The 17668-nt window shown below is 44.4% G+C and overlaps 1 protein-coding gene across 13 annotated transcripts in view; it reads left to right on the top strand.

Moving 5' to 3' along the window:
* ARHGAP6 (Rho GTPase activating protein 6) overlaps window positions 1-17668 on the top strand; it is a 530728-nt gene that overhangs the window by 421116 nt on the left and 91944 nt on the right. For 10 of the 13 annotated variants that reach the window (XR_014835149.1, XR_014835150.1, XR_014835151.1 and 7 more), the window contains exon 2: window positions 16928-17087. Coding sequence is in view for 8 of the 13 variants with exons in the window: in XM_021080043.2 (XP_020935702.1) it covers window positions 16928-17087 (160 nt within the window). In the remaining 5 variants the exon portion in view is untranslated. Of the gene's footprint in view, window positions 1-1263; window positions 1559-16927; window positions 17088-17668 lie in introns of those variants that run through there. The other 3 variants (XR_014835152.1, XM_021080045.2, XM_085007328.1) reach the window with 2 other exon arrangements.

Here is a 17668-nt window from a genome sequence, read left to right as displayed (position 1 = left end):
ATGTTGCTTTCATCTCTTCAGAAATGAAAAGGTCATTTCCCTGCCAACGACAAATGAATTGCGTATTTATCCATTTCATGGGAAATAGTCTATTAAATAACTTATGTTCCACTAATGAGTATCCAGATAACATGAACCATATTCGTAATCTGCTGGAATCATGCCCGTTTTCAACATCTGAGTTTTGGGGGTCGCGGAGGTGGAGGTATATGCAGCAACAGGTAAATTTTCACTCTGAATTTTCTCATTAAGTGTAGTTGTTCTAGTAAAGAAAACCATCCGACGTATTTTATTGTTTTTAAATTATTTCCTCTTACTAAGTAAATACCAGCAGCAACAGAAGCTGTGTGGCTTACACCATGTGATGATTAACCTCACGGAATCCGTAAAAAAAACATACCGTGTCCCTAAATTTTGAGTCAGAAAGCTGTTCCATGAAATAACTTCTCAGTTTGTCAGTTCTGATCACAGTGATTCTTTGGCTGGCATTCACTCGCGACCACCAGAGAACTATAACTTTCATATCGACTGGCAAACAAGGATGTCTTTTTGAGTTATTTTGGGGTCAGCACCATGTGGTATATACATGGAGGTCAAGGTAGTTAGTGATCAGGATATGTGTTTAATCTTTCCTTTTGTCCCCGCTTTTCATGAGTGTCTCCCAGCCCCCACCCCCACCCCCAACCTGCTCCCTCTTACACGTGGCCACGTGGTTACAGCCGCTCTGACCTCCACACGCTTTGGGCAGGAAACAACTTCTCAAGGACTATTGTTCCACAAAGAGCAGAAAATTCAGTGCATGTGCTATGCTTTGGTATAAAAGAGAACGAAACCTTTTTGGTTCTTTGTGATGGCTTTTACTAGTGTTAGAAAACAAGCGGTTGGCGCTTTTAAAATAGAATTTAAGAATGGAGACTTTTTCCGAAACAAAGGCCACCCCCTATGCTCTTGATGCTCTCAGGGGTTTTACCCGAGGCTTCTGACATTCTTGGGTTGATTCCTAATAAGGACAGTTTGCACAGTTACAATTCAATTACCATTTGTAGATCCCTGTGGAAAAGGGGATTTTTTTTTTTTTAGAGGCATCCTTTTCTAACTCCAGGATAGCTCTTCAACATAGTCTTATTAAAATAAAAAGCAGGAAATCCAGTTGCAATTTCTCTGCATTCTTTTTGTTCCTGCCCTTGAGCACTCTTTCACACACACACACACACACACACACACACACACACGCATGCACTCTCACTCACACACTCACTCAGCGACACAGCCTGCCTCCGTTCTGAAGGGACAGGAACTTCTCAATGATCCGATGAGAAGACTGCATTATTTTGGTCCCAAGACGCATGGTAGCGGAGGTCTCTGGCGGCAAAAGGTATCGTGGGAGTCACAGCTATGCCAGCTGGGCCATTTCGCAGACACTGGCTGCAATCTGCCGTTTCAGGATGCGTTCTTCACCAAAAAAATAATTTTTTTAAAAACAGACTCAAGGTCCCACTCCAAGCTTAGTTCAGTGAAATTAGAGGGGCCAGCAGACACAGCTGAATGTAATTCATGGGTAAGCAATATAAATATCTATACTTCTGCTTCTTTTCCAGATTATTGTGATAAAATGCTGTGATTCTTTCACATTTGTCTTTTGCTTTGGGAAGAAAAATAGATTGATGAGCATCTGAGATATGTGACGGTTCCGTCCTGTCTGTGCCAACAGAGACTTAGGAGAACGTTATTTCTAGATTGATGGATAATATTGGAGCAGGTTGAAATGAGCAATCTAGACCAGGAAGAAACGTGCCGTGATGAAATGGAACTGGGCTGATAGCTCAAAAGATTCAGCACAGGCTGTTTTCCGATCTGAAAGGGTAAAGTAGCCTATCTTCCTCTGAGACTTCTTGAACTTGGGCCACATTCTCGTTGCCGTGGCTGTGATAAATACGGGCTTTGGAGAACAGCTCAGATAAGGCTAATCATAGATCTAGTGTGCTGTGCTTTATAAAAGAGGACAACCTTAAGCATCTGGATTTTTAAATACTCTCTGCTTTATCCTATCATAAGGGTGTGTCTCATAACGCAAACACTCAGTGACCCTTGAGACCCAGCTTCCATTCTGCTGCTGCAGGAGTCACCTGTTTTGTACGTTGCTCTGCTCCTTGGTGGAATACATTACAGTAGTTTGGGTCTAGCTTCTGGAACCTGCAGCCCGGCTTCAAATTTCAAGCGTACCACTTACTAGGTGCAGTTTTTTTTGTTGTTGTTGTTTTTTTTTTTTTTTTTTTTTTTTTTTTTGCCATGCCCATGGCAACTGGAGGTTCCCAAGCCAGAGATCGAATCCCGGCCATAGCAGCGAACCTAGCCGCTGCAGTGACAATGCCAGGTCCTTAACCGCTGCACCACCAGGGGAACTCCCATGAGGTGCATGATCTTGGCTAGTTACTTAAGACTTCCTCATCTGACATGTGGGGATAATAATGGTGGTATAGTCCTTAGAGCTGCAAGAATCACATGAGTTAATATAAAGGACTTAGAATAGTAGCGAGCAGAGTGGACAGTGTTAGCCGTATCTCCAAGGTCCAGTCACTCTCTGGAAGTCTGTCTTCTAATTTCAGTGAACTAAATTTAATTATAGAAAGACAAACAAAACTTCAGCTGCTGGCCCTGTCATTGAGAAGTTTCAAATTCTCCCAAGTGTTTCCATTTTCCACACCCCCAAGATCCGGGGAGAATCTTTTACCTCTTCGCCATCCAAGATTCAAGGGACGCTTAAAACTCGGAATTAAACGCGTGGCTGGTAGACAAGTCCACCATTCAACTAGGGCTAAACCGAAATGAAATTGGCCTTTTGTTCTGACATTTTTGCCTTTGGGGACTTCCAGTGTGTGGCTGGTATCTCCTCTAGGCCAACCAATGGGAAGGTTCTTGCCCCTGGAAGCAAGATGTGAGTGGTATTTGGGTTTTGGGTTTTGTATTTTTTGAACGCTATTAGCACAGCCTTGGGTTTGACAATTTTTAGGCCGTTTGCAGACAACCACTTTCATTTCACCCTGGATTTTACATACTTTCCAATACCCCCAAGTCTAGTGTGTTGTGTGATCTCTTGACAAGTTCTTTGGGATGTTGCCCAGAGAAACAAAAGCTTAGGAGAGGAGGAAAATGTTGATCCCGAAGACAAATCCTAATCAGAGAGGAGTCTCGTCCAGGGGTCCGCAGACTTTTCTGTAAAGAGCTAGATAGTAAATACGTTCAGCTTTGTAGGCCAGATGGACTCTGGTACAGCTACTCCCCTCTGCCACTGCAGTGTAAAGGCAGTCACAGCTGGTCCCTAAAGGAACGGGTGCGGCTGTGTGCCCGTCAAACTTTATTTACAAAAACAATGAGTAGGTGGGATCTGGCTCCCAGACAGTAGTTTGCCCAGCCCTGGCTTGTCATCCTCTCCATTTCCATGCTGGAAAGTAGCAGAGTTGGGATTCAAGCTCAGGCAGCCTAGCTTGCCAGCCTTTGGTTTGAGCCGCTGCCCCAAGCTGCCCTTGGGTCAGCGCATCCCTGCCTGGGATGCTCATCGCCTGAAACCGGCCTGGCTCATGACCTCACCTCCACGGAAGTGAGTTCCAACGTCACAGCCTCAGTAACATTTCCCTGGAAACCCTCCCAAGGTTCCTGATTGCCCTCCCCCGCCTCTACCTTCTCCTTTTCTCTAGGGCTTATGACCTTGTAACTGGCTGTGTCATTTACACATTTATTATGTTTGTTTCGTATTAGTTTCTTCCACAGGCCTGGACGCTCCCTGAGGGCAGGGCTATTTGTTTTGTTTGCCATTGAACCCCCCAGTACCTACAACAGGGCCTGGCCTATAGAAGGTCCTCATTAGATATTTGTTGAATGGGCGAGGCGCATTTTTCCATCATGTTACTCTAACATATTTTGACACCTCTCCTGCAGCAATAAATAGCTACTATTCTAAGGCAAAAGGTCAAAAACGGACGGCTCTATCTACGAACCTTTCAGAATTTCCCAAGATTCCAGCTTTAAATAAAAGGACCAGGATAGAGAAATAAAAAACATCGAAATGATATAGACATAAAAGTGTGAAATCTTCCTAAAGATCTGTTGAGGAGTGCCTGAAGAATCAAGAGACCTGTTAGCAATTGTCGTGTTGAGCTCATAAAGGAACTACCTCTTTTAAGTGTCCCGGCAGGGGTATGAGTGACAGCTAGGCAAATGTCCTTGGCTTTGCCCGGAAGCTCCTGAGGAAGGGAGTTCCTTGTCTTTGGAGATGTGTTTGTTTTGGAGTTAGGAAGAGCTAGGCAGCCCCTTTCAGAAATGTTGGTTGTGAGCCTGGTATTTAAACTTATGGCATGCTTCAGCAGTTCTTAATTATTAATAAATGACAGCTGGCCACAGTAGAAAAGTTAAAAGAAATTCAGCCCCTGGCATGGTTTATCTAAATGACATGCCAATTTTCAGGCCTTAACTTAGTGATCTGGTCTTTTCTTCTGCTTCTCACCTATATGGAACCACAATACAGCCGGCTGGCTTGTCAACACCTAGAAAAGGTGTCTTATACATAGTGGAACAATTTATTCATGAATTCAGCACACATTTCTTTTTTTTTCTTTTTTTTTTTTGTCTTTTTAGGGCCACACTTGCAGCCCATGGAAGTTCCCAGGCTAGGGGTAGAATCAGAGCTGCAGCTGCTGGCCACAGCCATAGCTACAGTGACACCAGATCCTTACACACAGCTGCGTCTGCAACCTACATCACAGCTCATGGCAACGCCAGATCCTTAACCCACTGAGCAAGGCCAGGGATCGAACCCACATTCTCATGGATACTAGTTGAGTTTGCCACCACTGAGCCACAATGGGAACTCCCTCAATTCACATTTCTTAAAAGAGTTTTTGGTGTCAGTAAAACTGCCAGGTTTTAAAAAGGGACATAAAGGAGTTCCCGTTGTGGCTCAGTGGTTAACGAATCTGACTAGGAACCATGAGGTTGCGGGTTCGATCCCTGGCCTCTCTCAGTGGGTGAAGGATCCGGTGTTGCCGTGGGCTGTGGTGTAGGTAGCAGCCGAGGCTTGGATCCCGCGTTGCTGTGGCTGTGGCATAGGCCGGCGGCTGAAGCTCCAATTCGGCCCCTACCTGGGAACCTCCACATGCCAAGGGAGCAGCCCTAGAGAAGGCAAAAAGACAAAAAAAAAAAAAAAGGACATAAAGGAGTTCTCATCGTGGCTCAGCAGAAACAAATCTGACTAGCATCCATGAAGATGTGGGTTCAATCCCTGGCCTCGCTCTGTGGGTTAAGAATCTGTCATTCTATGGCTGTGGCGTAGGCCGACAGTGCAGTTCTGATTCAACCCCTAGTCTGGGAAACTCTACATGCCTTGAGTGTAGGACACAAATTTAGAGGAATGATGATTAAGGTTAATTATAACTTCCACTGCCACATATCCAGGGTTTGCTGAGAGCTAATAAGCACTCTGCAAGAAATTAACCTGCATTATCTCATAAGATCACTACAGACCTGAGAGTTAAGGCTTGTTCTTTGCTCCATCATACTGATAAGAAAACTGAGGCTCAGAGATGTTCTCAATCTTGCCAAAGAGTTCATATCTATTAGGTCTTCCTTATCATACCAGTGGGTCTCAGTCTTCCTTGTGCAAAAATAAGAATCACCTGAGGAGTCTGGTTTATGATGAAGGTACTCGGGCCCCATTCCTTGTAACCGGGATTCCCTAAATCTGCCTTAGAGCCCAGAAACCTGCATGGTTACAAGAATCATCTGCCCAGGTAATTCCACTGCCCCAGGTCTGCAGGACATATTTTAAGCTGCCTTGCCTCTCTCCTTGCCAGCTCGCTTGGCCTTGGGACATTTACAGTTGGATGAGGTTAAAGAGATGCTGCCATTTGGAGTTCCCATTGTGGCTCAGCGGTAAACAAACCCGACTAGTGTCCATGAGGACGAAGGTTTGATCCCTGGCCTTGCTCAGTGGGTTAAGAACCCTACATTGGCGTGAGCTGCAATGTAGGTCACAGACACAGCTCTGATCTCATGTTGCTGTAGCTGTGGCATAAGCTGGAAGCTACAGCTCTGATTCCACGCCTAGCCTGGGAACCAACATATGCCACAAGTGTGGCCCTAAAAAGACCAAAAAAAAAAAAAAAAAAAAGAGAGAGAGAGAGAGAGAGATGCTGCAATTAGAGACTTGTCTGAAGGACATAATAAAACAATGTGGTATAGACCAAAACCAAAATTATTTCAATCAATTTTATTTCATGGGAAAATCAAGTCTGTTTGTAAGGATGCAATTTAGCTCAAAAGAATGGCCTTTTCTGAATAAAACACAGATATCAGAGTTTGGGCTTTTCAGTTTGCCTTTGGCTTCTTTTTGCTCAACGTAGAGGAAAAACGTAGCTCCTGCTCTGAGGGACCGGAGCTCTCTTTATTCGGTGCTTGTGGTGAATTGTTCTCCGGTTAATCAAGCTCTTATTGAGACTTTTTCTGTTTGCCTCTTTTAAACTGGTTTGTGGTGTTTGTGCTTCTTATTGCTAGTTCTCAATAACCTCTGATTCTGTTTCCTTATCGACACACATAATATAACATACAGAATACATAACGCATGCATAGTACATAATAACATACAGAATAACGTGCAGAATAATACATGTGTAATATACACAATCATGCATAGCACGCCTAAGCGTATAGAGTGTGTGCATTTGATAAGTAAAACCTGAGTGTTAGTACCTTCTGACAGCAGCATTTTTAGGGAGATTCTGTGTAATGTGAGCCTGTGCTATGCTAGGTTATCTCCACCTCTGCACTATGGACTTTCGGAGCTAGCTGGGTCTGTATGTGAGCATCGGGGGCTGACCTGTGTGTTGTAGGCTATTGAGCCGATCCCTGACCACTACTAACTAGTTGCCAGCAGGAAACCGCATCCTAGAGTCATGATAGCCAAAACTGTTTCCAGACACTTCCAAATGTCCCCTGAAGGAGCAAAATCACTCCCCAAGAAGCCCCATGCTATGTCCTTTTGTTTTGCGTCGTTACTTTTTATGAATGCTGTCCTACAGGACCCCGGCATAAAAGAGTATTTTTATCACTGTTGGAACCATTGGGTCAGTTTCAGCCCGGCTTACGTTTATGAAGTTGAAACAAATTAGCAATCATCCACTTTCAATCTTTAAAAAAATAAAAAAATAAATAAAAGACCTATGACAACGACTCGAAAACTGGATGCAGAAAAAAGCCTTAAAATGAGTCATCTATTTATGAGATAAACAGTCACCAAAGAAAAATGCTGGCCTGGAGGGTGCGCTGGCGAATTGAGGAAGAGCCAGCGACACATTCTGCACTGCGCCAGTGGGCTTTGGCCCCTCTTCTGGGTGCTTGTTTATTACGTGGGCCACGTAGTGAGGGTCCCAGGGCAACATGAAACTTCAGTTTGTCTTCCTGCTCCTAAGAGATCGGACGAATGCGCGTGAGGGTCAGGGAGTCACTATTCCTCAGGTCCAATATTTTTACGTTTATTTTCTGCCCTCATGTACTAGCATTTTTTGGCTCCTCCACAGGCTCTGTTTCAAAAGACTGTTCTTTGGCGTTCCCGTCGTGGCGCAGTGGTTAACGAATCCGACTAGGAATCATGAGGTTGCGGGTTCGATCCCTGGCCTTGCTCAGTGGGTGAAGGATCCGGCGTTGCCGTGAGCTGTGGTGTAGGTCGCAGATGCGGCTCGGATCCCGCGTTGCTGTGGCTCTGGTGTAGGCCAGTGGCTATGGCTCCAATTTGGCCCCCAGCCTGGGAACCTCCATATGCCGCGGGTGCAGCCCTAAAAAAGACAAAAGACAAAAAAAAAAAAGACTGTTCTTTGCAGTTTATTCCAATCATTCTCCCTCATCGATATGATATTTCCTGAGTTGGTTAATTTCCAATTTCTTATTGAACTCATGATGTACCTGATTCATTTAGTCCCCTCATTGCCACATGTTTATCATTTGCGAATTATTTATTCTGTAATGACAATTAATTGCCAGGTGCGGTCTTGGATACTGAGACCACCACGGTCAGTGAGCCAAAGTTCTTGCTTTCATGTATCCAGCTGATGTGTATAGTTCACGATAGAGGGTGCTGGGACTGGCTCGCTGCCACGTGGTAATAGATGCTAAATAAATACGTTAGGGTATTTAATGACTCCTGTCTCTTCATATCACAGGTTGGCAAACTACAACCAGTGTGCCAAATGGAGCCTGCTACCTGTCTTTGTATGACCCTCATGCTTAGACTAGTTTTTACATTTAAAAAAATTTTTTACTTTATTTTTTTTATGGCTGTACCCGCAGCATATGGAAGTTCCCAGGCCAGGGATTGAATCCGAGCTTCAACTGCAATCTACGCCACAGCTGTGGCAATGCTGGATCCTTTTACCCACTGCGCTGGGCTGGGGATCAAACCTGCATCTCCCCAGTGACCTGAGCCACTGCAGTCGGACTCTTAACCCACTGCGCCACAGCAGGATCTCTGGTTTTTACATTTTAAATGGTTGGAAAAAAAATCAAAAGAATAATATTTGGGGACATGAACATTACATGAGGTTAGACTCTTAGTGTCCATGAGTAAAGTTACATTGGAACTTTTGTTTCCACGTGGTTCATGGCTGCCTTCGTGCTATATTGGCAGAGCTGAGTAATTGCGCTGAAAACTCTATGAACCACCAACCTGAAATATTGACTGTGCATAACTTTCTATAATTCTGCGTAGTGGGAAGAGTGCTTTCAGAGTTCCCATGTTGGAATGTCTCCAGCTCAGCTCATCGGTGGTGGTACCTGTGGTCTAAGGCAGCCCTTTTGCACCGGGAAATAGGGCGAGAAAAATCTGATGGGAGGTCAACACCTACTTTCTTAAGTGTCTGGGAGCTTATCCTCATCTGAACTCCATCCCCTGGACCTCACCAACCTTCTCGTCTCATGCTCCCTCCTACTCCTGCTGTATTCATTTCCTATGGCTGCTGCAACAAATTACCATAAACTTAAAACATCAGAAATGTAATGTCTTACAGTGCTGTAGGTCAGAAGTCTGGCAGGGGCCTCACTTGGCTAAAATCAGTGGCTGCATTCCTTCTGGAGTTTCAGGGTGGGGGCAGGGGGACTCTTGCTTTTTTCCAGCCTTTGGAAGTTGCCGGCATTTCTTGGCTCATGGCTCCTTCCACCATCTTTAAAGCTGGCCGTGTAGTATCTTCACATCCTTCTCCCTCTCCCTCTCCCTTTCTCTCTCTCTCTCTCTCTCTCACACACACACATCCCTCTGCTTCTTTTGTCACATCTCCTCCTGTAACTCTGCCACCTCTGCCTCCCTCTGGTAAGAACTCTTGTGATGAGGTTGGACTCATCTGGATAATCCAGTACTCCCTCCCTAGCTCAGGATCCCTTAGCCTAATCACATCTGCGAAGTTCTTTTTGCCAGGCAAGGTTACATATTCTTGGTTCCAAGGATGAGGGCGTAGCCATCTTTGGGGCAGGGGGTATTAGTCTGCCTGCCACACCTATCCAGTACCTCCATGCTCTGCAGAGCAACATGCAGGCTGAAGGGCATCTCTCAAGCTTTGTGTCCGCCAGCCGGGATACTGACATGGCTGAGAGGAGAGGCTCTAGACTCTGAGCATCAGGTCTAAGTCATTGGTTGTTACAGAGTGAATGAGTAGGGATTATGGCATCGCTAGGTTTGGTCAATAAAGGAAAGCAGGACATGCTTATTCCTGGGTGTCTTCAAGTCACATTTTGTTTCAAAAAGTAGCATCTTCACTGTTACAACTATCATAGGACTAGCCTGATTTCTCGTGGTGGATTTGCATCTTTCTTTGGTGGGGGTGAACTTGAGTTTTAAAGGAATGGGAGACTTACTGCAACCAACCTGAACGATGGGGTGCAAACTCAAACCTGAATCTGATCAGTCCTTGAGTGCAGTGGCTGTCAATCCTGGCTGCGTGGGCCAGTCAATCAGGAAGCCAAAAAAAAAAAAAAAAAAAAAAAAGTGGTGCTCAACTGCACAGCAGATGCCTGCCTCAGAACCTCTGCAAGGTCATTAGTCTAATCTCTTCCTTAGCCTCTATTTGGCAGTTTTCATAATACAAAGGCAAATGTATTTATGCACGTAGATACTATGACCCCTGGGAGCTCTAGAAAGAAGCAACTGAGGAGATGTAGAAACTTCATGGATTTGCTTGGTGACAACCCCCCACCACCTCCCCACCCCCTACCCCAGCATCCCGCCACCCACCAACCCTGGTCTGTGTGGTTCCCATGGGTATCACATCTGGGGACTCCATCCTCAGCTATAGAAACCCAGAATGGAGTGGTGGGGAGGCAGGAAAGGAACTGGCTGATTTTAGATTTTAGACTTCTAGGTTCTTCATTGCCAACTCTCTTGAGTCGAACCTTGTGACAATTTGGATAAACTTTGGGTGAATATTTTAAGAAAGGGCTCTTTAAACAAATTAATTTTAAAAGATGACATGGATTGAAATTAGGAAGGTGGATGCATTCGATGTGAGCCAACACTAAATTATCATGCCTTAAAGGCAATACAGCTATAGCTTTAACACATGTTTGTGGAATTTCCCAGCCATCGTGTGGTGACATTTCCTTGACTCTATGTGTGCTTGGCTCTGAAACTAGGCCTCTTGATTTTCCAAATGTCTGTATTGCATTAAAGATAAAAATAAAAATGGAGAACACTGCTCTGTGTCATTTATAGCAGTCACTGATACCTTCTGACTTTATCCCAATATACTAGGAATAAATACATCTTAGCCTGTGAGTTAACTGTGTTAATTTTATAATTTCCCAATAATGGACTTCACATATTTCCAACTTTAAAAACAGATTAATCAATATTATCAAAATGACTATGCTACCCAAGGCAATCTACACATTCAATGCAATCCCTATCAAATTATCAAGGACATTTTTTTCACAGAACTAGAACAAACTATTTTAAAGTTTGTTTAAAAAAACATGTTTGGTGGAGTTCCCATTGTGGCTCAGTGGCTTAAGAACCCAACACAGGGTCCGTGAAGAATCGGGTTTGATCCCTGGCCTCACTCAGTAGGTTAAGGATCTGATGTTGCTGTGGCTGTGGTGTAGGCCTCAGCTGCAGCTCTGATCTGACCCCTGGCCCAGGAACTTCCATATTATGCTGGTGCAGCCATTAAGTACATGACGTGCATGTACTTAATTTAAAAAAATTATTAAAATTCACAGTGGTGGAAATACAGATGGGGAGTGATGAGGAAATTGGGGCGTAGGGGAAGATGCAGATCATTTGATGAATTCATGACTGCTGATTGGCAGGTAGCCAGAGACAACCAGGTGGTGGAGGGTGGAGCGGGTGAGAGGATGGAGGGTGACGAACTGGAGTCGCCCATACAGACTTTTCCAGGTCAGTAGGAAGTCTTGAGGCTTCAGCTATTCCAGTTTGTGGTTTCAAATGGATTCTGAAACAACTTGATATATTACCCCAAATCAAAAATGTAATCAAATGATATTTTTAAAAGGCCACACATTTGATAATAGGTAGGTTTGGAGGTACCTTTGAAGTCACTCTTCATTTATTATTTGATAACCTTCTCCCCTAAGAAAGTAGTTTTGTTGGACATGTGCTAAGGATGGGTTTCATGACCAGTTGGCTCTGGGGACAGTATTACCTACTTTGAAATGACTCTTCCAAGGCCTAACCAATGCACCTGCCCTGCTTTTGAGAAAGCGCCACACTCTTTACTATTTCTAGGGTTTGGCTGTAGCCTTCTCTTGAGCCATAAGCTACTCTAAGAACTAAAGTCTTAGGAGAGAAGAGTCTGTCAATTCAAATCTTTACATACAAACCAAGCTTTTTATCTTTTGGGGCTAATAATTCCCAGTTTACCAAAGAAGTTAAAAAATCTATAAAGCCAAGAGTCACAGGCTGTGATGTATAATGGACTCAGGGAACTTGAAAGCATCACTCTTCACTTCTTATGTGAAGTGTAGTCATTTGTGTTGTGAACGGTTTCCAAAACCATGTGTTGCTTGATTGCATTGGGACTGTTTAGTTGGGAGAAGAAAACGAAGGCTTGAGAAAGATGCAAACTGGCCTGATTCTGTTTGGCCAGATTTGGGAAGGTGTGTTATTTATTCATTTTTCAGAGATAAAATAGCGCTTTCGACCTGTCAACTGTGAACATCTTTCTTCTCCCTGCCACCAAACCTAATTCCCTTCTGCTCTTGCTCATCCTGGTGACAAGAGTCTACCATCCTCCCAGCTGCTCAAGCCAGAAACCTTGAAGCCATCCGAGATTACTCCTTCCATCCCCACTGCATCCAACTTGTCTGCAAGCATCTGGGAGGTTTTTAGCATCTCCCTGTCTGTTCCGATTTGCCTCAGTGTCGTACCTAGCCCAGTGACTTCTCCGATCTTGGCATCTTGGACTTGTTCTCCCCCTAAATTCCTTTAGAAATGTGTTTGCAGTCATCTTTCCCATATGCAAATCTAATCCCCTTCCTCTCTTCCTCAAGGTTCCTGAATGGCTCACCCTCACCTACAGAGGAGAATCCAACCTGCTTCGCAATGCCTGCGGAGAAAGCCCCTCCAGGATCTGGCCCTGATTTCTGCTTGGCTTCTCCCCTGCTGTTTCCTTCCTTCTAGCCTCGTAATTTACCCCCAGACAGCCTGTTCTCTCAACTTCATTTGCCTTGACACCCACGGCCTTTTCCAGTGTTGCATTTCTACCGAGCAAAGCCTTAACCCTCTTGTTCGGCTTTCTGGTCTCCGGTGAAACACTGCCTTCTCTCTAAAGCCTTCCTTGATCCCCAGACAAATGTCAAAGCCTTTTCTCCTGGGCATCCCATTGCATCTGGTACTTACTGCTAGGATCATCATTTGTGTATGTTATGGATTCCAAGTGTTTTTCCTACCAAAGTTTAACTGCTTAAGGACAAAGACTGTGTGGTCATTTTGATCGTTCCAAGCCTAGTCCTGTTCTTAGCATGTAATAGGTGCTCATGAAATTTTGTTGGAATGAATTATGTATCTGCTAGGGATGGGTTGATTGCATTCGTAAGCTGTTGTTCAGAAACTGGCAAACGACAGCCCACTGTTCAAATCCAGCCTTCCACCTGTTTATGTCAATGGCGTTTGATTGGCACATGGCCACACCCATTCATTTATGAATTGTCCATGGTTGTTTTCATACCACAAAAGCAGGTCTGAATAGTTTTAACAGAGACCACATGGTCCCCAAAGCCTGAAATATTTACTATCTGGCCTTTTACAGAAAAAAGACAGCCAACAGCTGCTACAGATAATAGAGTCCCCCCGGAGGGCATATTTTTAAACACTTTTAAAGAATAGATATAGGAGTTCCCCTTGTGGCACAGCGGAAACGAATCCGACCAGGAACCATGAGGTTGCGGGTTCGATTCCTGGCCTCACTCAGTGGGTTAAGGATCTGGCCTTGCTGTGGCTGTGCTATAGGCTGGCAGTAACAGCTCCGATTCAACCCCTCGCCTGGGAACCTCCATATGCCACAGGTTCGGCCCTAAAAAGACAAAAAGACAAAAAAAAAAAAAAGAATAGGTATGTAATTCCATTTTGACACTTCAAATAGCAGTTGGCTCCCTCAGATACCTAAACTTCATATTTAAAAATCACCAACTCCTCTAAGACTTCCCATGTGGGGTGGGAGGAAATGAATTCACTGATAATATGCCTTGGGGTGCCCTAAGCTTAGAGGGTGTGCTCGAGGGGTCCACCCAAGGCTTGAGTCCCCAACTCCCATCTAAACTTGTAACTAGTCCAGGGATACCAAAAAAAGAAAAAATCCAAAATACACTGGACCTCGAAGCATTTTCTTCTGTTCACCGAAGGTACCAACAGCCTACCCACCTTGCCTAGATTTATTTCCTCGCTCCCCATTCCTGACCTGTTCCCACGTCCTGCTTCCTGAGCCCCTCCAGGGCCCCTGGCCGCCTTCATCATTGTCTGCGCGATGCACGTTCATACGTGAGAAGACAAGCAAACAAAAATTCCTCACTTTCTTTAGCTCCTGTTCAAACATGGCCTTTCCTGGGAGGTCTTTTCCGATCTCTGTATCTACCGCTGTAAATCCCTGTCCTGTGCTCACACTGCCAGGCCCTTCCCCGCCCTTTTTTTTTTTTTTTTTAATGAGTTTTATTTTTTCCATCATAGCTGATTTACAGCGGTCTGTCCATTTTCTCCTGTACAGCAAGGGGACACAGTCACACACACACATATACATTCTTTTGCACACAGTATCCTGCTCCATCCTAAGTGACTAGATATAGTTCCCAGAGCTATACAGCAGGACCTCATCGCTTATCCATTCCACCCTGCGGCATATGGAAGTTCCCAGGGTAGGAGTCGAATCGAGCTGTACCTACCAGCCTATGCCACAGCCACAGCAGCTCGGAATCTGAGTCGTGTCTGTGACCTACACCGAAGCTCATGGCAATGCCAGATCCTTAACCCGGTGAGTGAGGCCAGGGATCGAACCCATGTCCTTATGGATACTAGTTGAGTTTGTTAGCGCTGAGCCGCAATGGGAACCATGCAGTCACTTCCCTGCTTTTGTATTCCCTTCATAGCAATCATCATCATTTGACGCATTCCTTTATTTACCCTTGTTTATTTTCCACCCCTACTAGACTATAAATATCTCCATGCGTTCAATGAATGAACACACAAATCAGTGAAATCCCAGATAAAGAGGATAAAATATCCAAGAATCAACATAGTGCCATTCATTCTTGGGAATGAACATTCTATGCAGGAATTTGCTACCAATAGGGACCAAAGGTGTCTCAATAGTCGGTGGGACCCGTCTTCTGGTCTCTCTTCTTTTTTTTTTTTTTTTTTGCCTTATCTAGGGCCATACCCGTGGCATGTGGAGGTTCCCAGGTTAGGGGTCGAATCGGAGCCTACACCAGAGCCACAGCAATGCAGGATCCGAGCCACATCTGCGACCTACATACACCACAGCTCACGGCAACACTGGATCCTTAACCCACTGAGCAAGGCCAGGGATCGAACCCGCAACCTCATGGTTCCTAGTGGGATTCGTTAACCACTGAGCCACAACGGAAACTCCTCTGTCTGTCTTCTTAAAGGGGAATGATGAGATTGGTGTTCCCCACGTCCAAACAAATCCCTGGCACTGTCTATGGGACCCAGCACTTTTCATCGCCCCAGAACTTTTCTTGACTGTTGAGGAAACTGTAGGTACCTCTTCAAAGCTGTTGTGCCTGGTGGTTATCTGTGATTTATAAGGATTCCTCCTAAGTCAGGGGACAGTGGGCTTCAGAAGATTGCCAAGTATTGCTTCTTAGGCCATCACATTCTCACCGTCTGCCTCCAGCGTAGCGATACTCGCTCACAGTGGAATCAGAGCTGTGTATGCATGCACACAGATGGACTCAGGATTGTGGGACTCTTTGCCTAGATTCTTTGATGTGGGATATTGTAGCAGCAAATGTCTCTGTAAATATATACAGCTTTTAATGATCGCATCTCTGTACTCCTTGTGATCAAAATTGCTTGCTGGAGTGCTATAAATAGAAACTCAGTGGTTACAATTTAGCAAAGAATTTTTAAAATTTTTGATTAGCGTATAGTCAATTTACAGAGTTGAGTCCATTTCTGCTGTACGGCATGGTGACCCAGTCATATATATCACATATTTATATATTCTTTTTCTCTTATTATCTTCCATCATGGTCTCTCCCAGGAGACTGGATATAGTTCCCTGTGCTGTGCAGTAGGACCTCGTACAGTTATGTGTAAAAGAATGAAATTAGAACATTCTCTACCACCATACACAAAATGGATTGAAGACCTAAATGTAATATGCCAGATACTGTAAAACTCCTAGAGAACTCATAGGCGGAATGCTCTTTGACATAAATCATAGCATAGAATTTTAAAGCCTGGTGTTTTTAGCTTGAGTCCTTGTTGGTGTCAAATCTTGTAAGTTTTATGATTTGGAGAAAATTTTTTTTTGTCTTTTTAGGGCCGCACCCATGGCATATGGAGGTTTCCAGGCGAGGGGTCTAAATGGAGCTGTTGCCACTGGCCTAAGCCACAGCCACAGCAACGCCAGATCCTTAACCCACTGAGCAAGGCCAGGGATTGAACCTGCAACCTCATGGTTCCTAGTCGGATTCATTTCCGCTGTGCCACGACGGGAGCGCCCTATGATATGGAGAAAATTGCTTAACCTTCCAAGCCTCAATTTCATCTATATTATTTTGATATGCACTATATATTACTATAATATCAATATATCATAAGTCTATATTGTAAGGATGTATCATAAGTGTATAGTATATGTTAAAATAATATGTCACATAAATATACTAGATGTATTATTATGTAATGTTTTTATTATTAGATATTATTTTATAAGATAGGTAAAAACGGTAACTAACTCATAAAGCTGTTGGAGGAAGTAACTAAAAAGCCCTTGGCACAGTTGCTGGTACTTTATAGGCTGTCAATATACATTTATCCTCCTATGTCTAGTATGCACAATGGCAGTTAGCTGTAGTTTTTCCTGTTACTGAGAAACAACTGAAAAGTTCCCATGTGCCTCCATAAAAGAGAGGAAGCAGGACCCTTGAAACATCTTTCCACAGTTTTCTTTGGCCTCTGTATGCCTCACTGCATGGGATCAGGTGACCTAGCAGATACTCAAGTGTTTGATATTTGCAACTGATGGAAAAAAATCCGCAGCTAACAAAGAGAGGATTTGATTTCAGGGACTGTGAGCCAATTTTTGAACCCAAAAATGAAGTTCCTTTGCCTTTATTATCGATCCAGAGAGGGGCTGAGCTTGGTAAGTCATAGATCAACCGTATGACCCTGGATGTTTTTCCCTTTGGTCTGCAGGGTGATTTCACCTGGAACAGTATGTCCGGCCGCAGCGTGCGGCTGAGGTCAGTCCCCATCCAGAGCCTCTCAGAGCTGGAGCGAGCCCGACTACAGGAAGTGGCTTTTTATCAGCTGCAGCAGGACTGTGACCTGAGCTGTCAGATCACCATTCCCAAAGGTAAGGCCCCATCTGCCATTCCGTGGGGGATGCTGCAAGTCAAACAGCGTTTCTGCCGGCGCCGCAAGCTGCAGACTCCTCCCAACCCCGACATTAACACAGGAAGGAAGCCACAGCTTCTGGGCCGTTGGCTGGCACTGATGTCCGTTTTGAAACACGTGTTCAAGTGGTGGGGCAATTTACATGTCGGTTAATATGTTTATTTAAAGCGGAGATCACTTTGCCGCGCTAAAGGGGAAAGCCATGTGTATTTCAACAGTCTGCATGGCTTCAGCACAACCGATTCAAAAGGCGCTTTAGAAAGGTCAGCTTAAAGGGCTAGAAGAAAAACCAGGTCTCTCTCGATATGATTTCAAAATAACCAGTTGAAAGGAATATTTTAGCAATGGTTAAACTTATCATTTGACCTTATGCAAACCAGAATCCGTGCTTATACCAAGGTTACCTCATTTTTATCCAGTCTTGCACCAGGCGTGTCTCTGTTGGGGTTCACAATGAGGGCACTGGAGCCCGTGCAGACTCAGTTGTCTGATGTTTTTGCAAACACAGATCTTGATTTTGGTAAATATGAGAAGCAAGTA

The sequence above is a fragment of the Sus scrofa genome, chromosome X (assembly GCF_054392235.1).
Source record: "Sus scrofa isolate SSC_HxYL_T2T_F1_AM1 chromosome X, Sscrofa_HxYL_maternal_Yorkshire_Landrace_v2.0, whole genome shotgun sequence".
NCBI lineage: Eukaryota > Metazoa > Chordata > Mammalia > Artiodactyla > Suidae > Sus > Sus scrofa.
This window is presented reverse-complemented; position numbering and strand designations above follow the sequence as displayed.